Source organism: Camponotus vicinus, unplaced genomic scaffold, assembly GCF_025532165.1.
Source record: "Camponotus vicinus isolate PSW18456_S1 unplaced genomic scaffold, iyCamVici1.0 SCAF_6, whole genome shotgun sequence".
NCBI classification, from domain to species: Eukaryota; Metazoa; Arthropoda; class Insecta; order Hymenoptera; family Formicidae; genus Camponotus; species Camponotus vicinus.
Genome location: NW_028141978.1, coordinates 17,214,734 through 17,239,305, shown reverse-complemented (window position 1 = coordinate 17,239,305; position 24,572 = coordinate 17,214,734). Strand labels below are relative to the sequence as shown.

Genomic DNA, 24,572 nt, shown 5'->3' with positions numbered 1-24,572 from the left:
GCCAAATAAATCCTTTGATGCTCGACAAAGCCATCCTATCAATACATATTGTATTTAATATATGATGTAAATGAATATAAGGTTAAGAAACCTGTCAACTTTAACAATTAATATTTCGCTTCGCGAGGCAGACCACCACTTTTTTCTGCCAGATTCTTCTTTTTTGTGCAAAAACACGTCGAATAAGCATAATTTTATTGATTTTTGGGGTGAGGCCCGTATTCTAAATAATTATAATAATATAATTATTAAAAATAATATAATTATTAAAAATAATATAATTATTAAAAATAATTTTTTTTCATAACGAAATATTTGTAAATTTTATTTACCTTTAAAAATGTTTTCTTCCTCCCATTCTTGACGATAACGTTTCTCATATTTTGCATATTTACCCATTGCACTTGTTTATAATACTTATATACTTATAATTAAAAATATTTCCTTTTTTCGCACTATGACTCTGACGACTGAACATGGACGATAAGACAAACGGAAAGTATATGTTATAGATTCTTATTCTTTAGCGCATATTATCATTGCCCAATGGCCTTCTACAATTAGGCCTGTTCTACAATATGTCGTCTGTCGAAACGCAGCTGATGGTCCAATGAGAGAATTTCTTTTTCGAAAACGAGATCTCATTCGACCATCACCTGCGTAGTAGAGTAGCCCAATGGCTCTCGCAGATATAAGTAAAATAGCCCAATCGGCTATCAGTCGCCACTAGTTAAAATTCGGTCGCCAAGTCCGTACGTAAGTAGCCCATTTGGCGACATGTGCCCATTTGGCAAGCCTCCAGAGAAAGATAGGGATGTATGTGGGAGGAAGTCGGACGTGTCTTTACCCCCATTTGATCAACGAGCGACAGAATCCATCCGTGGCAACGGCATTGACGCATATCCTGTGGAGAGAGCATTCACACATTTTTCAGCCTAACGAATAATTGCTAGAAAACAATATTCGCAGACTAGAAAAATATGTGAGGCGCAAGTGGCTGGATCGGGAATTGAACCCGAGTCTTTCGCTTTCTGGGCAACTGCTCTAGACCACTGAGCTATCCAGACCTCACACCTAATGCTGCTTTTTAACACAGTGATATGCGACTCCAGAGCGATGTTGGTATCTCACTCGATGGATGCAATGCCGATTGCCACGGAGGATCTCTGAAAGGTCGCTCGCTGACCAAATAAGTGCCGGTGGAGGTATTCGCGTGCATGTTGGCTTCCGACTGGCCTTCCGTATGAAACGGCACCGACGAGCACAACGCCGTAGAGTGACCACATCCCCCAAGATCCCTCTAGTATATACTAAAATCCCCACTGTACCAAAGCAGTGGCGGATGGACCCTAAGATAGGGCCGGGGCAGGCCTCCAATCTGGCCACCCTGTGTATTGAGTGAACGCACTCGGAGACTAATGAGTTGAGACTCGATTTTCTGTCGCTTCGCCCGGTCTCTTATACTGTGGCTGGCGGCCCCTTCTTACGAAGAGGTTCGCGTTAGTGGCCATCTATCGACCGGCCTCACATTCGGCGTGATGGCACCTCCTTGCGTCTGCGCTACTGCTCGCGTATCGCGAGCGCGGGCTGCCGTAAGATAGGCGCCTGGTGTGGTTATGCTCTAGTGGCGTATGATAAAACGTCACAATTGATATCGAAAATAATTAAAATTAATAACATATGTTACAAAACATCTTAATTTTTAATTTTATTATGTTTTAATTGGTTTAAGTTGCATAAAAAATATATATTTTGTTAAGTATCATATTGTCATATTTGTTATTATTATTGTCATTTATTATTATTATTTGAAAATACTAATAACAATAATATAGTAACGTACAATAGTACAATGTATGAACTAAAAATATAACTTACAAATAAATTTAGCTACTTACCAACTTCTGAAATTTTTGTAATCTGTGTTCCTGTTGCGTTGTCCACTTCATTGGTCTTTTTATGACAACTTTTTAGTTTTAACATAAAACTATTTACAATAGCATTTGGAAATTCAAAATGCAATAAGTCTTCTAGTATTACTTGTATAGTAGAAAACGATTTTTCTCGGATATTGTCACATACATTGCATGATGTAATTTCTTTAAGATTAATATCATGAAATAACTTTTTACAAAGATATCCTACTGATACCTCACAATTAATTATGAAGCAATTATCAAATGTTTCCTTGGCTTCAAAGATTTCAGTTAAGATTATTGCTCTTGAATAATATGTATTTTTTGTTATACCATGTTTAAATGTGTCCAAAATTATTTTGAAAAATGTATTGTTATCTAAATCTGTTGCTATAGTTTTAAAGTCTTCACTTTGAAATAACATAAGAAGAAATATTTGAAAAATGCTATCAAAAGCGCATGTTTGTATTAATGACAATTTTTTGCCTTTTATATTAATTGGCTTTAAAGATATATTATTGCCATTTTGTAAAATGAGAATATTTCTTAATTTTGTTTTTGCTAAATCAAGACATATTACATTACATGTTGTATGTTGCTCGCATCGCAGAGCTCTGACTGCTAGCGATTCGGCTCGATGCAGAGCTGCCAGATTCGGGACGCAAGCAACATGCAACACGTAGTGGAGGGGGTAACGGACATGTGACCGTAAGCGTACGTATGAGCTCGGTGCTTCGGCTAGCTTCGGATAATAGAAGAAGACAGAATACAGCTTTCTGTCTTCTTCCTACCAAGCTGGCAACGAAAGACGAGCGACGCTGCTCGCATCTCGATATCTCGATACGTACGACAGCGTTTAACGTTTTTCTCTTTTAGTTTGTTATATTAGATATTTTTTATAATATGGTAAATATATTATATATGTATTTGCTAATACATTTATCAGTTGTAAGAAAATACCGATATATTTTTTCATATTAAAAAATCAAATTGTATAATTCTTACAAATGAATATATATACACACACACATACACATATATATATATATACACACATTTGTTTATAAGAATTATGCCATTTAATTTTTTATATGAAAAAACATATCGATGTTTTCTTACAACTGATAAATGTATAATATATTTATCAATTAAAAAAAAATATATGTATAATATAAAAAGCTGTAAGGGGGAAAAACATTTAACGCTGTCGCACGCATTGAGATACCGAGAAGTGTTCGAAAATCATAAAATTCATCCTGAATTAAATTTCTTAGAATATTTCGAATAATGTTCTATAACTCGAGAATTCAAAATTAACGGGCGTCGAGAAACTTCTCGAGACCTCTGTTCGCCAGAAAAACTCGATCGTTCGAGTTATCTCTAATTTTTTTTGGTCATAAGAAACGCGTGTCATAAACATTGACAACAATAATATCAACCATCGACAAAATCAGCGTAGCGTATGGGCATGCGCGCCCATACGTCACGATCAGCTGATTGCCAATCACCTGATGGAAAAAGGTTGCGCGCATGACAATTAAAGAATTGTCTACCTCAGACCTCATCGGCGGCCAATTACGCGCGGCGCCCTGAGGTCACCGCTAAATAATTAAATTTATTGGGCCACGTCGCAACGGGCCCAAGATTCCGCTCGCTTTATAACGGGCACCGCACGCGAGCAAGTCGAAGTCTCGCACTTTACGCTCAACCGTATTTTTCGCTAAACCGCTTTTTCTTATAACGACCGCAATTCCGCCTTGACTACGATTAACCGCTTCGCTTGGAGAAAACAGTTTTTTTTTGTAAAGCCGCAAAGTTACGCCGCTATTTCGGCTCCGGTCTCATCTCGACGTCTTCACTGTCAGTGTCTGAAACTTTTGTACATTTTTGTGACTATAATTTAATTTAACTGCGTGGTGTCAAAAATAAAAATCAAAACTACAAAAAAATTACGTGTCGTGTAGAGTCTCTATATCTATAAGAAATCTGTCTAGTCCTGTTCTATCGCGCACCGCTAAATTCCGCCCTGTCGCGGCAATTCTTCGGTCACTCCGCGAACATTCTGGTCCTTCGAGCCGGATCGTTTCTCATCCGCATCCGCAGCTTCGCGAGTGACCTTTCCAGTGCTGTACAGTACAGCGAGTTCCTGAACAGACAGACAAAAACAATCTAAAATGAGTGCCGACTTAAGAGCGCTACTGGAGGCAGAACGAGATCCACGGTCGCATGTCTCGCTCCGTGGACAACCTCCGCAAGATGGGGCTCAACAACATCACCCTCGGCGCCGTCCAAGTTCGCCTCACCATCCTCGATAACCTCTGGGCGAAACCTCGAGGCTCAACACGAACTCATACGGGCAGCTCTGAAAGAAAGATATCTGGAGAGTGAGTACGCTAAAGCTGATTTCATTGATACCGCGGAATGTACTTACGTGTCCCAGCGAAGCACGTTAACCGGGTACGCTGATAAACTCAGGGCCGAATCATCTACCGCGCCCAAATCCGAGCCAAAAGCAGAGCACGCTCCAAAAACCACGTTGCCGCGCATTAAGCTCCAAACTTTCTCGGGCGCGTACGGAGATTGGCCCGCGTTCCGCGATCTCTTTTTGTCAATCATCGGCGACAACTCGTCAATCTCAGACGTCGAGAAACTGCATTATCTTCGCTCCTGTCTCCAAGGACCTGCGGAAAGATTGATTCGTCCGTTATCGATCACCGGAGATAATTATGAGCGAGCTTGGACCATCCTGAGTAAGCACTACGAAAACAAGCAAGAGCTGATACGCTCCAATTTCGCCGCGTTCACTGCAGTGCCGAAAATGAAGGCGGAGACCGCCGAAGAATTAAATCGCATATTCAACGCTATCACAATCGCTGTGAACGCTCAGGAGAGCATTAAGAGACCCATCGCCACCAACGGGATGGACCTTTTTAACCATCTCGTTGTTGCTCTTCGATGCGCGAACTCGACTTGAGTGGGAGACTTCCACATGCGATTCTTTCGACCTGCCGGAAAACGACGCCTTGATGGACTTCATCTCGAAGCGAATTCTTGCCTTAAATGCCGCGAAGCCGAAGGCAAACGCGAAGACGTCAAGCGATCCGCCGCGCTCCGCAAAATCGCACTTCACGAAAAACGGATACGACCCCCTCAAGTGCGCCGCGTGCAAGGGAAAACACACCCTAATGCAATGCTCGGAGTTCAAGGCCAAGCCCGCGAGCGAAAGGAAGTCCTTCATTGAAACCAACAAATTGTGCTTCAACTGCCTCGGTAATCACATGATGGCGAAATGTCAGTCCATCAAGACGTGCGTCTCATGCAAGTCACGGCATCACTCTTTGCTGCACGATCAATCTGCAGCATCTAACGAGGCCAGCTCTCTCTCCGTCATGCGCCCATTGTCGGACCGTAAAGCGATTCTTCTCGCCACCGCGCGCGTAACCATCGCCGATCATTTGGGGAGACCTCAAGCCGTCCGAGTCCTGATCGACCAAGGATCGGAAGTGTCCCTCATCGCGGAAGCCCTGGCTCAACGGCTACGATTGCCACGAACTCGCTCCTCATTGGCAATCGTCGGAATCGGAGGAGCTCGATCAGGAGCCACTAGGGGAAGGATCTCGCTGAGTCTCTCGTCCGGAGTAACAGGAGCTACTCTCCCCGTCGTTGCGTACATTCTGCCGCGTCTCTCCACGTATTCTGGGCCGATCGTGCGAGGCAAACCCACTTGGTCGCATATCTGCGGGCTCTCGCTGGCAGATCCGGAATATCTGAGGCAGGATCCTGTTGAACTTCTGCTCGGCGCCGACATATGTTCCACCATTTTTGAAGATGGACTCCGCAAGGGTCGCAAAGACGAACCCATCGCGCAAAAAACCGCTCTAGGATGGATCCTGTCAGGAGGATGCAGGGCCGCATCGCCGCACGCTCCACGCAGCTTTCTCCAATGCTCCGTGGATCACGAGCTGAACGAGCTCGTTCAGCGATTCTGGGAGCAGGATAGGGAACCCTCCGTCCCTGTTGCACTCACGCCGGAAGAAGACAGGTGCGAGGAGATCTACGTCCGCAGCCATAGTCGGACACCCGCAGGACGGTACGTCGTCAGGCTGCCGTTCTCTGGATCGCCGCCCTCCCTCTCCGAAACCCGCAAGGCGGCCGAACGCCTGCTGTCCGCAATGGAGTGTCGCTGCACCCAGGATGCTCAGTTCGGGGAGTTGTACCGCACCTTCATGCAGGAATATGAGGACCTGCAACACATAGAGGCAGTAACCAAATCCACAACTCAAAGGAAGGACCCGCTTTATGCTACTTACCGCACCATGGAGTGCTGCGGGAAATTAGCACCACGACAAAACTCTGAGTCGTCTTCAACGGCTCCCAGCGCACCAAGTCAGGTAGTTCGCTGAACTCGCAACTGCTAATTGGTGTCAACCTCTTGCCACCTCTCGCTGACGTTCTTCAACACTGGCGCTGGCACCGCTATGTGCTCGTAACGGACATCGAAAAGATGTACCGACAGATCTTCGTTCACCCGGAGGACCGCGATTTACAGCGCATTCTTTGGCGGCACAATATCGTCAACGAAGTCCGCGAATACCGGCTGAAGACGGTGACATACGGGCTAGCGTGCGCGCCATTTTTGGCGATATGAATCCTTCGCCAGCTCGCCGACGACGAGGATTCTCTATACCCACGTGGGGTTATGGCGCTGCGCTGCGATACTTACGTGGATGACGTCGTAACCGGAGCAAGTACCTTGTCGGAGGCCACCTCGCTGCAAAGGGAGCTACGCAGCCTGTGCACGGCGGGCGGGTTCCCTCTTAGGAAGTGGGCCGCCAACCATGACGACATCCTGGCTGGAGTTCCGCAGAAGCACCGACTCACTAGCACACCACACACATGGTCGCACGAGGGACATTCCACATTGGGTTTGCACTGGCACCCGGTCAACGATCACTTCACCTATACGATACAGGCTCGGCAAATCTCAGAGTTCACGAAGAGGCGTGTTCTCGCAGAGACCGCGCGCCTGTTCGACCCACTGGGCTGGCTCACTCCAGCTATCATGCGAGCCAAGATCCTCATCCAGTCCGCGTGGTTGCGGAAGCTGGATTGGGACACCCCACTTCCGGCAGCAGATACTCAATCCTGGAAGCGCCTCCTCGACGAACTTGAAACTCGCTGAACGCTAAGGATCAACCGCTGGCTGGGGAGCGACGGTTCACAAACTCGCGTCGAGCTTCATGGCTTCGCCGACGCGTCAGAGCGAGGATACGCCGCGGTGCTGTACCTCCGCACCACATCACACGGTCACACCACGTTACATCTATCGGCTGCTAAAGGCAAGGTCGCCCCAGTGAAGCCGATATCCTTGCCGCGACTCGAGCTCTGCGCGGCTACACTCCTTACAAACATCACTAGTCACATTCGCACTTTGCTAGATCTGTCCACAGCTTCCATCTATCTTTGGTCGGACTCCAAGGTAACGCTGCACTGGATCCACGGACATGCCTCCCGTTGGAAGACATATGTGGCAAACCGAGTGTCGCATATCCAGTTGCAGCTACCAGAGGCTCGTTGGCGACACGTACCAGGACGAGACAATCCCGCAGACTGCGCCTCGAGAGGAATCTTGCCGAGCGAGCTGGTCTGTCACTCGCTGTGGTGGACGGGTCCAGCCTGGCTAAAGGACGAGGCACTCTGGCTAAGCGGAAACAGCAACGTGCCCGACGCAGAATTACCAGAGCAGCGAGCCGTCGGCTCGCTCAGCGCCGTCGGCCGAGTGATCACCGAGCCCGAGATGCTTCTCCGCTTCTCTTCACTACATCGGCTCTTGAGGGTCACAGCCTGGTGCCTCCGATGGCGACGCAAGGCCCAACAAAATTCTTCAAGGACGCACACTTCCGCTGTCACTACTCCATCACTCGAACCGCAGGAAATGGACGCAGCCCTGATCAACTGGATTCGCACGACACAATCACGGCACTACCACACGGAGGTCTCATCGTTGGATGGGAATCACACCATGCCACCACGCAGTCCGCTCAAAAGGTTGAGTCCATTCCTTGACAACAATGGCGTGATGAGAGTCGGGGGCCGACTCAAACACGCGAGTCTCCCTCAGGACGAACGGCACCCGATGATTGTCCCGCCAGACTCCTGGATAGCACGGCTCCTGGTGGATTCCTATCACCGTCGTACAATGCACGGAGGAGTTCAGCTCACCCTTGGATTACTCCGCCAACGCTTTTGGGTCCCGCGAGGCCGAGCCACAGTGAAGAAATTCATCCACCGATGCGTGACTTGCACACGATGGAGAGCAGCAGCACCGCAACCTCTAATGGGCAACCTCTCCCTGGGACGAGTGACTCCAGCCCGTCCATTCCAGCGGACCGGAGTTCGCCGGTCCGATTTTCATCCGCACCACTAAAGGTCGAGGTCACCGGGCGTACAAGAGCTTCATCTCGGTCTTCGTGTGCTTCAGCTCGAGGGCAGTACACCTCGAGGCAGTGTCAGATTACACGGCGGAGGCGTTCTTGGCCGCCTTCCGTCGTTTCGTCTCCCGTCGAGGCCTGTGTCAAGAAGTCTTCTCTGACTGCGGCACCAACTTCATCGGGGCGAGTCGAGAGCTCCGAGAACTCTTCTGCGCATCATCGTCCGACGGCCGTCGGATTGCTCACGCTGCCGCTACAGAGGGAGTGAAGTGGCACTTCAATCCTCCGGCAGCCCCGCACTTCGGAGGATTGTGGGAAGCCGCTGTCAAGTCCACCAAGCACCATCTTCGGCGAGTCATCGGGGAAACCACGCTCATCTTCGAGGAGATGAGTACCTTCCTCGTTCAGGTCGAAGCGTGCCTCAACTCGCGCCCACTACAAGCATTGTCCGATGATCCGGACGACTTAACAGCGCTCACTCCCGGTCACTTTCTCATCGGTGCTCCTCTTTTAGCCGTTCCGGAACCAACACTGGTGGACACAAAGGACAACACGCTGTCACGCTGGCAGCTCATCCAGAAGATGCGCGACCACTACTGGCAACGGTCGCGTGAATACTTGCAGACGCTGTCATCCCGGCCGAAATGGGCCAGGAGCGAAGCCGGCCCGAACGTCGGTGATCTATGCTTGGTGCGCTCAGAGACGACACCTCCAACCCGCTGGCCATTCGCTAGAATCACCAAACTGCACCCCGGGGACGACGACGTCGTACGCGTAGTCACCCTACGCACCGCATCCTCGGAGCTCGTCCGGCCACTCACGAAAATCGTCCTCATGCCGGGACCCGACACTGAACCACCGCACTCGGAGTCGTGAGCTAAATTGAACTCCAAATGTCTTTACAAAATATTTCAGCTGCTCATGGTATTATATTTCACTGTATCATACTTCCGGGAATCGTACCGCGCGTAATCATATTTAATTATATTCACACACATTCGATATTATGTGCGATCCGCGAGCCGCGTTATCACTCTCTTTTTTTTTCTTTTCTGTTCTCGCTCGCGTCAGAATTTCGGGTTCACTTTCACATATTACTGCACTTCACATTGCGACTTTTGACGTTCACCATTCTTCAGTTTCACTACACTCGAGAAATCATTCACCAAAATCTCACTGTACATTTTCTCATTATTCAACACTGTATAAATCTCATTACATTCCCGCGTTACTTATTCTCGCGAAAGACACGAATAAACTGAACAACACGTGTCTTTGTACTACGTCACGCATTCCATTCATGATCGCTATCAATAACTCATCAATCGGACCGTTCGCGACACCTGCCCGCGCCTGAACACACTCGCAAATTTCGTCACGTACTGACGAGGCGGGCGGGATGTTCGAAAATCATAAAATTCATCCTGAATTAAATTTCTTAGAATATTTCGAATAATGTTCTATAACTCGAGAATTCAAAATTAACGGGCGTCGAGAAACTTCTCGAGACCTCTATTCGCCAGAAAAACTCGATCGTTCGAGTTATCTCTAATTTTTTTTGGTCATAAGAAACGCGTGTCGTAAACATTGACAACAACAATATCAACCGTCGACAAAATCAGCGTAGCGTATGAGCATGCGCGCCCATATGTCATGATCAGCTGATTGCCAATCAGCTGATGGAAAAAGGTTGCGCGCATGACAATCAAAGAATTGTCTACCTCAGACCTCATCGGCGGCCAATTACGCGCAGCGCCCTGAGGTCACCGCTAAATAATTAAATTTATTGGGCCACGTCGCAACGGGCCCAAGATTCCGCTCGCTTTATAACAGGCACCGCACGCGAGCAAGTCGAAGTCTCGCACTTTACACTCAACCGCATTTTTCGCTAAACCGCTTTGATAAAACCGCCTTTTCTTATAACGACCGCAATTCCGCCTTGACTACGATTAACCGCTTCGCTTGGAGAAAACAGTTTTTTTTTGTAAAGCCGCAAAGTTACGCCGCTATTTCGGCTCCGGTCTCATCTCGACGTCTTCACTGTCAGTGTCTGAAACTTTTGTACATTTTTGTGACTATAATTTAATTTAACTGTGTGGTGTCAAAAATAAAAATCAAAACTACAAAAAAATTACGTGTCGTGTAGAATCTCTATAACTATAAGAAATCTGTCTAGTCCTGTTCTATCGCGCTCCGCTAAATTCCGCCCTGTCGCGGCAATTCTTCGGTCGCTCCGCGAACAAGAAGCGAGCAGCGTCGCTCGTCTTTCGTTGGCAGCTTGGTAGGAAGGAGACAGAAAACTATATTCTGTCTTCTTCTACTACCCGAAGCTAGCCGAAGCGCCGAGCTCACACGTACGCTTACGCTCACATGTCCGTTACCCCCTCCACTATGTGTTGCATGTTGCTTGCGTCCCGAATCTGGCAGCTCTGGCTCGATGTTCACTTTTTTACAATCTTTTGTCATGGACTCTCAATTGTTTTGTTCTCGAAAAAAATTCTAGTCAGTGACCTAACAAGAAGCTTGCGAGTAATATCAGTTATTATCAGTTGTACGTATAATTTTTGATAATTCTCGAGTAAAAAATACAGAAATTTTCCAATTATGACGTCAAAACGCGGTAGACCTCGTCTTTATAATGAAGAGATTATTGTATCAACAATTTTGCAATATAAGGATAATTTAGTAAATAAAGATAATAAAATTGTTTCAAAACTAAGCAAAGTATGGACGGATATATCGCGCGAACTAAATTGTAATATATCTGAAAATGGTTTATACACATTAGTAGTAAAAAATCGTTTTGAATTATAAGATAAAATATTAAATACAAATAGTATTACAAATACTTCAAAATAAGATAATTCATGCAATATAGATTTGAGTACAAGTCTAAATAATCTACATTAGAAGAGAGCAATTATGATGCAAATCGTATTATTAAAATCACTTTTGAAAAAAAAGAATTAGAAAATTTGATTATTACGAAGCAATATGTTCGCACAGAGAAATATCAACCGCAAATACGATTTCGAAAATATGAAATATTGCAACCAGGTGTATGGCAACAACTTATAACTGAGAAATTGTGGAACATAAATAAAATCGAATGTGCATATCATTTTAAACGGAATAAAGTTTATAATAATACAATTACAATAAATGGAAAATGCAATTGTGGCTCAGTTATTAATGGCGTTATTAATAATCTAAATTTTGAAAAAGATAATATTATGATATGTGAACGTACGAAAGGAACAGGTATATGTGGAAAAAGAATTCTGAGAAATCCAGAACGAGCACAAATTGGTAAAATATTATGGGATAGACATTTAACTGCTGAAGTATACAGAGCTGAACGAGCTGAAGAATTAATGACAGTTAATGATCCAGAACCACCGCATTTGTACTCAGCAAAAACGATGAGAAATGCAAAGAAAGAATATAGTCAAAATTTGTTTTTCGATAAAGAGCCCTTCAATCATTGTTAATAGCACAAGAAACTATATATAAGAATATAATATATAATATAGGACTGAATCCTTTTTATGTTTATTATTGGTCAAATCACCAAATTGCAATATATAGAGAATATGCTGCGCGAGATTATTCTTCAATTGCTATTGATGCAACTGATAGTATAATAACCAAACTCAATAGGCCTAATAATAATAAATCGAAACATATTTTTTTATATTCATGCGTTTCAAATTCAATTAACCATGACAATTTTGCAATACCCGGTAAAAAAATTTTTCATGTATATTCATGCAGAATTGAATATAATTGTACAAAACTATATATAATTGTGCAAAAATATGTATAATTATAAATGATAGAGTACAGGACATTATATATATTTATATATAAGTGCAATAACTGTTACATATAATTATATATAAGTGCGCATTTTGCATACTTATATATAATGTTCACAATGTTTTATGTATAATTATATATGGATTTCTGTTAGTTTAATATATAATTATATATAAGTCTTGCGTCATATATAAATATATATAAGTAACAAATATAGTTCAGATACAATCATGCATAATTGTATACGATTCTATATAAACGAGAAATTTTGATCGAAATGTATATGTATCTTTTCCTCAATGCACTCATGAACAACGGATAGGTGAAACATTTCGTTTTGTGCTTAATAACTGTGATTGGGATATACTTATATGTATACACATTGCAAAAGATCTAGATACGATGTCAAAAAATAAATAATCATAAAACTATCTCACTGTTGATATAAATAAATGTAAAATAAATTTTCTTCTAATATTATGCTTTCTACAACCGTTTCGCTGTTGTTTTCAGGTATATATATATATATATATATACAGGGTGTCCCGAAACTAACGCTCGATATTTTAAAGGCAGATTCTCTGGCCAATTTAAAAACGATTTTTCCTCAGCGAAAATGTCGAGGGAGATAATTATTTTTTGAATATTCCCAATTTTTGTCATCATGTATCTTTCTAAGCCTTAAATTAAAATTCTATTAAAGTAAACTCTACCAAAAATTAACTAAAGAATGTGACTTTATTAATATTTTATTCCCATAAGCCTTAGTTGGCGAAAAATCCTTGATTTTCAATCGTTTATAACTCGAAAACTATTAGTACCGCGACATTTTCGCTGAGGAAAAATCGTTTTTAAATTGGCCAGAGAATCTGCCTTTAAAATATCAAGCGTTTGTTTCGGGACACCCTGTATATATATACAGGGTGACCCATTTTAACTTAGGCAGCCAAATAACTCGAAAAATAAGCAAGATAGAGAAAAATGTTTTAGACAAAAGTTGTATGGTTTCGAGGGGGCCATAAGATGGTATCATTGGTTTGACCTTGAAGAGTCATTTGAAGGTCACGTGAAGGTCACTTCAATTTTTTTAAATGGAACATCCTATATATTTTTGTACATTCTTGTAGCTCATCTCGAGAGCTTTCCAAAACACTATAATTAAGTACATTTTCGTTAAGTACTTTTTGAGTTATGAGGCTTGAAATAATTTCTTAATTTTACATAAACCGTAAAATATCTTGTAAAATATTCATTTTTCGATTACCTTACCTTAATAGTTTTATGTACAAAATAATGAGAGGAATCAATTGGTGTAAAGAAAACACATAGTTGTTTCGAAGAAAAAATATGTAATTTGCAATTAACAATTCCATATTTTTTCTTAAAAACAACTATGTGTTTTCTTTACACCAATTGATTCCTCTCATTATTTTGTACATAAAAGTATTAAGGTAAGATAATCGAAAAATGAATATTTTACAAGATATTTTACGGTTTATGTAAAATTAAGAAATTATTTCAAGCATCATAACTCAAAAAGTACTTAACGGAAAGGTACTTAATTATAGTGTTTTGGAAAGCTCTCGAAATAAGCTACAAGAATGTACAAAAATATATAGGGTATTCCATTTAAAAAAATTGAAGTGACCTTCACGTGACCTTCAAATGACTCTTCAAGATCAAACCAATGATACCATCTTATGGCCCCCTCGAAACCATACAACTTTTGTCTAAAACATTTTTCTCTATCTTGCTTATTTTTCGAGTTATTTGGCTGCCTAAGTTAAAATGGGTCACCCTGTATACAGGGTGTCCCAGGTATTTTCCGTCCAAAAAAAATTATAAGTAGAAATTATAAGTAGAACTCGCTAAACTGAATTAAAGTCTTACACCATTTTGCACAAAACTACGTAAAGTTTCGAGGTATTAATTAAAGAAGATCGGCCAATAATTGCGCGATCCGCGTGGCTAGGCAGTCGGCCATTCCAGCGAGGATGGCCCACCGAGTGCGTGAAGTTGGCCCCCCTTTTTTGAAAATTATAATTTTGAAAGTTGTTCTAGATTGTTCTAGACTTGTACCATATTGTTCCAGAGTATTGTTGTTTTATTCAAACCAGTTCTCTAATAAAACGAAAAAAATGATTTTTTTACCTGGCCCCCCATTTTTCAAAAATTAAACATTTTCTTATCGCTATAGATTGTTCTAGTTGTTCCTAACATTGTTCCAAAAGGACAATTCCGTAAATCGAACTCAAAGCCCGGAAAACGAAAAAAATTTTTTTTAGCTGGCCTCCCATTTTTCAAAAATCTAACATTTTTTTATCGCTATAGATTGTTCTAGTTGTTCCTGATATTGTTCCAAAAGGACAATTCCGTAAATCGAACTCAAAGCCCGGAAAACGAAAAAAATTTTTTTTAGCTGGCCCACCATTTTTCAAAAATCTAACATTTTTTTATCGCTATAGATTGTTCTAGTTGTTCCTAACATTGTTCCAAAAGGACAATTCCGTAAATCGAACTCAAAGCCCGGAAAACGAAAAAATTTTTTTTTAGCTGGCCCCCCATTTTTCAAAAATCTAACATTTTTTTATCGCTATAGATTGTTCTAGTTGTTCCTAACATTGTTCCAAAAGGACAATTCCGTAAATCGAACTCAAAGCCCGGAAAACGAAAAAATTTTTTTTTAGCTGGCCCCCCATTTTTCAAAAATCTAACATTTTTTTTATCGCTATAGATTGTTCTAGTTGTTCCTTGCAATCGGAAGGCTATACCAGCCTGACCAGACGCCCGAGAGGAAGCACCGCCCGGTCTCTGCCGTTGAAGGACACTACGGACTCGATGATGCGACTGGAGGGCAGCCCAAGCCAACGATAATCCGAAAGAATTATAGACAGGATTGTCTCAAAATAAAAGAAAAAGACTTTTATAATATAAGTTTTTTGCGAATACGCGTAAACCAATGTAAACGTGCATGTAAATATATATTTTATGTAAAACATGAAACAAAAGCATATTTTAAAATGTATGATATGCGTGCGAGTCATTGGATAATTACTTGCGGTAAAAATAACTTCAGCACTCGAAATTACAGAAAGTGCACTAAACTGCACTCTAAAGTGCAAATATTATATTTCGTTAAAAAATATGTAAATACATTCAATATGTATATTGCGAGCGATTTCGCATCAATCCCAGAAAGTTTAAGTAAAAAGTGCACAAAAGTGCAAATGACAAAAATTATTATATTTTCGTCGAAATGCATGCAAATATATCCGATATGCATTCCTCGAGCGATTCCGCATCAATTGCGAAAAGTTCTGATGTAAAGTGCACAAAATTGCACTTAAAAGTGCAAATGACAAAATCGTTTATTTTGCGTCCGGAATACGGAAATTTATGTTCTTTTTTAGTTTTGAACCGATTCCGCGAGAATTAGAGAGGAAAGTGCACGAAGTGTACAAAGTGCACAGACCGGGTATAAAAATAAATACCCGAAAAAATTATTTTATGTTTAAAATATGTAAGGAAGCGTTTTATATGTATTCCAAGCGTTTTTAGTTTGATTTTATTAATATTTTAGAAAAGGTGCACAAAGCGCAAGAAGTGCACCACGCATTTAGGTAGCGAGTGCAAAGCGCCGCTAAGAGATGGCGCTGGCATTGACACGCCCACCGAAGAGTGGGGAGACTATAAGAGCGAGCGCAGAGAGCGTTCCAGACTTTTTCCCGGGAGAATCACCAAGCAGAGTGGACCGCGGAACATAAGTCCGTCTTAATAAAGAATCAGTTCGATAAAGTTATATAATAATAATCGTGCGTTTCTAATAGACGTTAAAAATTATAATCAGCTTTATCGGCGTAGCGTTGAGTGCGTGCGTTCGATGAGTGATTGTAAAAATAAACATTAAATATATTCCTTTATAATAAATATATTTTATTTATATTTTAACAAAGTGAATATAATTTATTTTCCACGCGTGCGTGGAGACATTCCGAATTCTTGTTTTCTGACAGTCGTGTTTTGAGCTTCTCGAAAGAAATCCTGACATTTCTCGTGGATGTCCAGTGTCCAGTAGTGATCCAGCGGTGACCTGCAAAAAGAGAGAGAAGGGTTGTAAAAAATCTTTATTTCGAAATCTTCCTTCGGCGTGGCACGAGGTATCCAGCATCCGAGGGGATCCAGAATCCGGAAGGGTGACAGCGGGTATCCAGCGGCGACCTAAAACAAAGGAAAAGAAAATATTAAAGATAGCGAGAGCGAAACGACGCAGTTCGACAAGTCGAAACAGGTTCAGGCGGCCATGTTGGTCATAGCGGCGATCACGCAACAGAAACGTGAGAGCTGCGCAGTAGCGACAGGGAAAGAAAACATCTGCGCAGTTACGTCCAGTGGGACGAGTGACTGGAAAACTACCCAGCGGAGCTCAACTTGGGGATCCGTTTGAAGGAAGGACAGCCCGAGGAACACTTTCCTTGCTTATTGGAGGATTAAATAAGCTGGCGACCGTAAAGTGTGATAAGGTAGGAACCTCATTTACTCAAAATTTTAACTAATTCTCTCCATCGTCCGATCACATTCCTAACATTGTTCCAAAAGGACAATTTCGTAAATCGAACTCAAAGCCCGAAAAACGAAAAAAAATCCTTTTCAACAGACTCCCACAGCAAGCATAAACATATGCTTCTTTTCTTGTTCCAATCGAGAATTTTTTGTTCTGAGTTGTTCTAAATCTACAAAACATAGTTCTGCATTATGAATCTCGTATCGCAATCGGTTCTTCCAAGAGCGCTCAAATAGTATTTTTATAACTACAGCTGTCATTACAGCTGAACACCAAATTACATATTTAAACTGAAAACGAACAGAATAGTCTGGAACAACTCTTAGTTTCACCGGAACAACCCGTACAGCACAGAACATTGTTGTAACATTGCAGTAATATTGCGGCAAGTGTTTATTACAATGTTGCTGCAATATTGCTGCAATGTTACAACAATGTTCTGTGCTGTATGGGAAATATATAGAGGGCATTAAAAAATAGTTTGTTGCTTTTTCCATCATGTTCTTTTGTTTTATTTTTAATTCATAACTTTGGAACAATGTAAAACAAACGTCGAACAAGACTAAAAAGAATTCAAAATAGAAAAATGCTAATTTCATGTAGATCCCGTAATGTGCAGTCTTAATTTTTCGTGCTGTTTATAAATATATAAATATTAAATAAAAATGTTATATACATATATATCAAAAAATAAAAAATTGGGAAAATTTTGAAATCTAAATTTGTAAATTCGCTACATTTCGTCACATAGATCTATACGATCAAAATATTCTGAAAGAGACAGAGAGAGAGAGAGGGGAGGGAGGAGGAGGAAGGAATAATGATGTAGACATGTAAAGAGAATCTAATGTAATGTGAGAAGTATAATCAGGAGCGTTCGTCTTCACCTACTAGAATGATGGTGTATTAATAAATAAAAGAGAGAACACATATTTCAATAACATTACATAATATATACAGTGTGGCCCATTTTAATCCATCCAGTCTAATATCTCGAAAACCAAGCCCGGGAGAGAAAAATGTTTCAGACAAAAGTTGTATGGTTTCGAGGGGGCCATAAGATGGTACCATTGGTTTGACCTTGAAGAGTCATTTGAAGGTCACGTGAAGGTTACTTCAATTTTTTTAAATGGAATACCCTATATATTTTTGCACATTCTTGTAGCTTATCTCGAGAGCTTTCCACAACACTATAATTAAGTACATTTTCGTTAAGTACTTTTTGAGTTATGAGGCTTGAAATAATTTCTTAATTTTACATAAACCGTAAAATATCTTGTAAAATATTCATTTTTCGATTATCTTACCTTAATACTTTTACGTACAAAATAATGAGAGGAATCAATTGGTGTAAAGAAAACACATAGTTGTTTTTAAGAAAAAATATGTAATTTGCAATAACCCCTTCACTGTCAGGGGCCCCTATAGGGGCCAAAATAATTCGTGCCACTTTTGCTTCATGGCCCCTATAGGGGCATCTTGAAAAAAACATGTTATTACTGTTACGATTTGATTGTCCTTGAGTATTTTAAGGTTTCTGAGGTCGCTGAATTCGAATCTGAAATCAGAATTTCGAATTTCAAAATGGCGGATCAAAATTCAAAATAATTTTGGATTTGAATAAAAATGGGTTTCTTATCGTTTTTGGGGTCGCCGAATTCGAATCTAATATTAGATTTTCCAAATTAAAAATTGCAAATTTAATATGGCGGACCAGAACAAATAGTTGCCATACATAAAAGATGTACACTTTTTTCTTCAATTACTTATAAATCTCGCTATCTGCCGAATCCAGAGTCACGAATTGTCAAATGAAGCTGTTTGCACAGAAGTGGAGACGTATACCAGTTTTCAAGAAATAAAATTGCAGTCTCTCTCTCTCTCTCCTTCTCCCCCTTTCTCGCTCTCTCTGTCACACTTACCTGTTTTATTGAAAATTCATTTTCTTCTGTCATCGCTATTAGCGTCGCAAGAGTACGCAAATCGAGTTCAAGCGCTCGGATTTGAATTCAAAGAATTTCCGCGCTTGCCGCGCTTTTACGTGAAGAAGCGCGAGTTTATAATACGCCTCGTCGCTGCTAGACTGAGAAACGACGAGTTGTTGTTTCCCAACAAAAAGCGCCGCGAATACGCATATCAGGCGGTTGCTTCGTGAACATTCTACTTTTTTCCTTCTTCGGTTATAGTTTTTGTCGCTAAAATGCCGCTGACACATTCACTGCCTGAACGAAAACGAAAACTTTCTGAAAGACAAATGGATACCTCTGATTCAGAAACAGACAATTCTTTTGATGATGATGAATGGTTGATAGGTGAAAGTGAAAATGAAGCTGAAGAGAATAGTGACAATAATGTTCAGCAGTTCAGGACAGAAAAAAATGCAGAAGATCATCTTTTAGAGTCTGAAAATGAATCTAGTTTACCATTATCTGAACGCTTGGACAAGTTTCGAAAAGATCTGAAATGGATTGAACAGTCTGAACAGTCATCGTTTGACCCAATAGTTCATCCGTTTGCTGATGTGAATGCAGGTGTACAATCAGAGAGTGGTTTGAACAGCGACAGTAATCCAATTAAAATTTTTAAAATGTTTTTTTCGGAAGACATTATTGACATGATTAGTTACGAAACAAATAAGTATGCTGATGAAAAAAAGAATACCTTGCACCTTCCCAATAAATTAAAGCCGCATTCGAGAATATTGAAGTATACAGAAACAGATCCTGATGAAATGTATGCATTTCATGCATTGATCCTTTTGATGGGAATCATACGCAAACCGTCGCTTGAAATGTATTGGACCAAAGACAAAATGTTGAAAACGCCCTTTTTTCCCACAGTAATGACGTACAATAGATTCCGTCAATTGCTAACTATGCTACATTTTTCGGAAAATGAGAATGATTCAACAGATAAGCTCAGAAAGGTTTGTTCTGTTTATGAACTTGTAATTGAAAACTTCAAAGCCGTTTATAGACCAGGAGAGAATATAAGTATCGACGAATCGCTGATACCGTGGAAAGGTCGTCTTCAATTTAAACAATGTAATCGAAATAAACGAGTTCGTTTCGGTATCAAAATACACAAAATTGCGAGTCAAAAACTGGCTACGTTTATGATCTGATTATATACACAGGTAAAGATCTTGAAAATCTAAGAGTCAGCAAAGGTATAGGTATCTCTGGCACAGTTGTAAAAAACCTACTCGGAGATCTCGCAGGTCAAGGCCGATCACTTTACATTGATAACTGGTATACATCTCCACTTCTGTGCAAACAGCTTGTTGATGAAAAAACAAATGTCTGCGGGACCATGCGTGAAAATCGAAAATACATGCCAAAGGTAAATACGAAGAATATGAAAGTTGGTGATATGAAAGTTTTACACACCCCAAAAATGGCTTTTCTGGCTTGGAAAGACAAAAAAGTTGTTACGATGCTTACAACAATGCATAATCCTACCATAATTGGTACCAACAAACAGAGCAGACTTACCAAAAAAGAGATTATGAAGCCCAATATTGTTATTTCTTATAATAACAATATAGGGGGTGTAGATAAAACAGATCAATCAATATCTTCGTACGAAACAATTCATAAAACTGTCAAGTGGCATCACAAATTATACTTCCATTTATTCGATATTGCGATTTATAATGCTGTCATCGTCTATAATCACCTTCATGCTAACTCAAAGAAAATGACTCACTTGCACTTTCGACATGTATTAGCAACAGAGCTATTAGAAGAGCATTGTGATCACCACACATCATCTAAGGAATACCATTGCAATCCCAAAAATCCTCTTCGTTCTTCACGCAATCACTACCCGTCTAACATTTCAGACGATAAGAAGGTCAGAAAGCGATGCACTGAATGTCGCTCCAAACAAATAAGGAAGTCAACATATATTATGTGCAAAGATTGTGGCAACGTTCCACTATGCGTCGCACCTTGCTTCCAAAAATATCATCAGACCAGAAAATTAACTGTTTATTGAAAAGCACTATAAAAGTAACAAAAAAAATTAAAAATACAAAAAAATAAATTAAAACAAATTAAAAATACAAAAAAATAAAAAAACGGAGTCAATAACCGCCACGTCCTCGATTCGTGACTCTGGGTTCGGCAGAGAACGGGATTTAAAAATAATTGAAGAGAGAAATATACAACCTTTATGTATGTCAATTATTTGTTCGAACTCTGGTCCGCCATATTGGATTTGCCATTTTCAATTTGGAAAATCTGATATTAGATTTGGATTTTGCAACTCCAAAAATGATACACATTTTTATTGAAATCCAAAATTATTTTGAATTTTGATCCGCCATATTGGATTCACCATTTTGAATTTTGTAATTCTGGCTTCAGATTCGGATTCGGCGACCTCAATAATATTTATACTGACGTATTCATGCAATTTTAAAAACTTTTTTCTTCAACACACTTTTGGCACGGAAAGTTTCTTTTCGCTGGACTGCGAAGGGGTTAACAATTCCATATTTTTTCTTAAAAACAACTATGTGGCCATATTGTTAACAAGCCTCCGCCTGAAGCCGATGTTATAATGAAATGCAAGATTAGTAATTTTGATGAATCTGTAAGACACGAGAGAAAACGTCAGCTCAAGGGACAGAGAAGAGTAGAGGTATCCAAAATACTAGCAGAAAACAGTGAATTACCCTGTCGATGGCGTAGAGCGGAAGAAGATAAACTCATGGACTTAGGCGATCCGGAACCTTCGCATTTACCTAATAACAGGATATTACGAAAAGCTAAACAAGAGAGACATGATATTAATTTAGGCGCAAATGACGAAACAGATCCCATAAAGAATATTCATAAAATGAAATATAAATTACATGCCGGTATCATACATACCATCTCATTAGATCCGTTTTTCGTTCATTTTGGACTCTGGAACAAATAGCAATATATATGCAATATCCAAATTACATTTCAATAGATGCTACTGGATCCTTGGTAAAAAAATTAAAATTACCAAATGGAGAATTGTCAAGTCATATATACTTGTATCAAATTGTATGCGAAACTCCAACCGCAAAGATGCCAGTGTTTCAAATGCTAAGCGCTGCACAGCATACGAATGCGATTCTTTATTGGCTATTAGAAATACGCCGAATCGGTAGTTTGCATAAAAAAAGTTTTCCATGTCCGCAACAAGTAGTTTGTGATTTTGACAGAGCATTAATGGGTGCTTTTGGTACGAGCTTTTGGTAATTATAATGATATTAAGGAATATTTATCGATATGTTTCTTATTGATTGTGAATAAGCAGGAAAGAATGTCGACATGCTTTTTGCGTTTAGATATTTCGCATTATGTCAGTTTTATAACTAGATGGAAAATTTTTATATCTGTCTATCCCAAAGTCAAAAAATGTTACATAATGATATTGTGTTTATTAACAAAGATAACAGATTTCATTGACCTACAACAAATCGTGCGAGCTGCGATTATCCTCTGTTCCAGTGAAAGTGTTGGAAAAGACGAGAATCAGCAAGATTCTTTAGCTGAAAAATCTCGAATTTTGTTATGTAATAAAATAAGAGGAGTTTCTAATATAGATGAAATTGCCGAGCGAGGTACTGAGATTGATCGCGATGTAAACGAATCGGATTTATTATTGATAGATGTTGATCAAGAAGATATATATCAAAATAGAGAACTTAATTCTGCTGATAATAATGCTATGATTGCCTGGATTAACACATTCTTTGATAATTGTGTTAACGACTTGCGTAATGCTCTTGAAGGTGTAGACATAAATCCATATTATTGTCCAGCAATGGCGCAAAAAATTAAGTACTTGTTACCATATTTTCCATTATATTCCGGAATAATGATATCTAAATTTGGATTTGGCAAAATAAATGCAAGTTCATCCGCAGTCGAGTCTGAATTTAACGATATTAAACATAGACTATTGAAGTATAATTTGCAATCAATGCGAATAGATAAATTTTTAACGGTACATATTCAGTCTTTCTCCGGTAAAGCAAAATTAGCTATGTCAGAAATTAACAGGCCAGTATCTCTATCGACTTCAAACATTAATACGCATCATGAGCCACTACAAGTTTCAACAGAAGTTGTTACACATCCGAAATTAAATAAAAAACTGTCGGAAAATTCTGATGAATCAGATAAGGAATCTTGTGAATTAGCGGCGGAACAGAATTGGCGAAATAAGAATGAAAAAAAAACTAAACGTGTTTATTTAGATGCATGTCGCGGTTGGGATACGTTTAATATTAATAAAAAACATGTTACTTTAGGTGTGTTACAAAATGGCAATATTTCTCCTGTTTTGAAAGTAGGATCTAGCAACATAATTGTCAAAAATACATGTAGCTTTGATAGCATTGTGCAAATTCTTGCCGCGGCATGCATATACGATAAATTTATAGAAACTGTCGATATAGCGACGACAGATGCCTTTAAATTTATAAAATCCTTTGTACAATTAGGGCCGACTAAAAAGATTTATAAAATGCGAGCTGAAATTTTGAAAAATGTCACATATTTTTTACAAGATACTCCTGATATTGTAACAATAGATGCTTTATCGAACATTGTCAATTTATGCGAATATATATTCCTAGAAAATTACAGTTACATCGAAATACGTACATGTCAAACGTGTCACAATATAAAAATTGTTAAGAAATGTATTTTACCTGTAAATGAGGAGATATTAAATAAATATGGTTACGCAAAAATTGTTGACGCAATAAAGGAAGGAAAAGTTTTAAAACTTCGATGTAGCAAATGTAATGAAGAATGTTTTACGAGTGTATCATACGGTGCATAGCTATTTATTGAATCTTCGATCACAACTGCTTTGAATGACATTCCATTTTCTATCCAATTAAATAAACAACATTATACTCATATTGGATGCATTGTGTACCATGGACAAAATTCCCAAACATCAATTGGTCATTACACCGCGCATATACGTAATGGTACTAATTGGATTGTCTATGATGACATGTTACGTAAGCCTAAGAAAGTTTATGCTGAAATAAAAAGCAACGTAAATTTGTGCATTTAAGTAAAGACATAAAATATTTTATAACGTGGAAAAGACGCGATTAAAACCAATCATATAATATAAAATTATCTTATAAGAAATATTTTATAGAATATTATTACTATTATAGAATATTATTATTATAAATATATGTATACATTATTACCATATATATATTATGTAATGTTATTGTAATATGTGTTCTCTCTTTTATTTTTTAATACACCATCATTCTAGCAGGTGAAGACGAACGCTCCTGATTATACTTATCACATTACATTAGATTCTCTTTACATGTCTACATCATTATTCCTTCCTCCTCCTCCCTCCCCTCTCTCTCTCTCTCTCTCTGTCTCTTTCAGAATATTTTGATCGTATAGATCTATGTGACGAAATGTAGCGAATTTACAAATTTAGATTTCAAAATTTTCCCAATTTTTTATTTTTTGATATATATGTATATAACATTTTTATTTAATATTTATATATTTATAAACAGCACGAAAAATTAAGACTCCACATTACGGGATCTACATGAAATTAGCATTTTTCTATTTTGAATTCTTTTTAGTCTTGTTCGACGTTTGTTTTACATTGTTCCAAAGTTATGAATTAAAAATAAAACAAAAAAACATGATGGAAAAAGCAACAAACTATTTTTTAATGCCCTCTATATATTTCCCATACAGCACAGAACATTGTTGTAACATTGCAGCAATATTGCAGCAACATTGTAATAAACACTTGCCGCAATATTACTGCAATGTTACAACAATGTTCTGTGCTGTA

At 39.5% G+C, this 24,572-nt stretch overlaps 3 protein-coding genes and 1 non-coding gene across 4 annotated transcripts; 3 read left to right on the top strand and 1 right to left on the bottom strand.

Annotated features, from left to right (window-relative positions):
* Window positions 1-994: 994 nt before the first annotated feature.
* Window positions 995-1,068, bottom strand: Trnas-aga (transfer RNA serine (anticodon AGA)). Its single transcript has one exon. It is a non-coding gene; the product is annotated as a tRNA-Ser (tRNA).
* A 3,874-nt stretch (window positions 1,069-4,942) lies between these two features.
* On the top strand, window positions 4,943-6,319 carry LOC145973752 (uncharacterized). The gene has a single exon (XM_083103328.1). It carries the CDS (start codon window positions 4,943-4,945, stop codon window positions 6,317-6,319), a length of 1,377 nt encoding a protein of 458 aa, XP_082959454.1.
* Window positions 6,320-6,615: 296 nt separating this feature from the next.
* On the top strand, window positions 6,616-7,098 carry LOC145973751 (uncharacterized). The gene has a single exon (XM_083103327.1). It carries the CDS (start codon window positions 6,616-6,618, stop codon window positions 7,096-7,098), a length of 483 nt encoding a protein of 160 aa, XP_082959453.1.
* Window positions 7,099-7,156: 58 nt separating this feature from the next.
* On the top strand, window positions 7,157-15,040 carry LOC145973750 (uncharacterized). The gene is made up of 5 exons (XM_083103325.1): window positions 7,157-7,199; window positions 7,256-7,964; window positions 8,069-8,257; window positions 8,398-9,219; window positions 14,911-15,040. The coding sequence occupies exons 1-5, from the start codon at window positions 7,157-7,159 to the stop codon at window positions 15,038-15,040; spliced, it is 1,893 nt and encodes a 630-aa protein (XP_082959451.1).
* The last annotated feature ends 9,532 nt before the right edge of the window (window positions 15,041-24,572 follow it).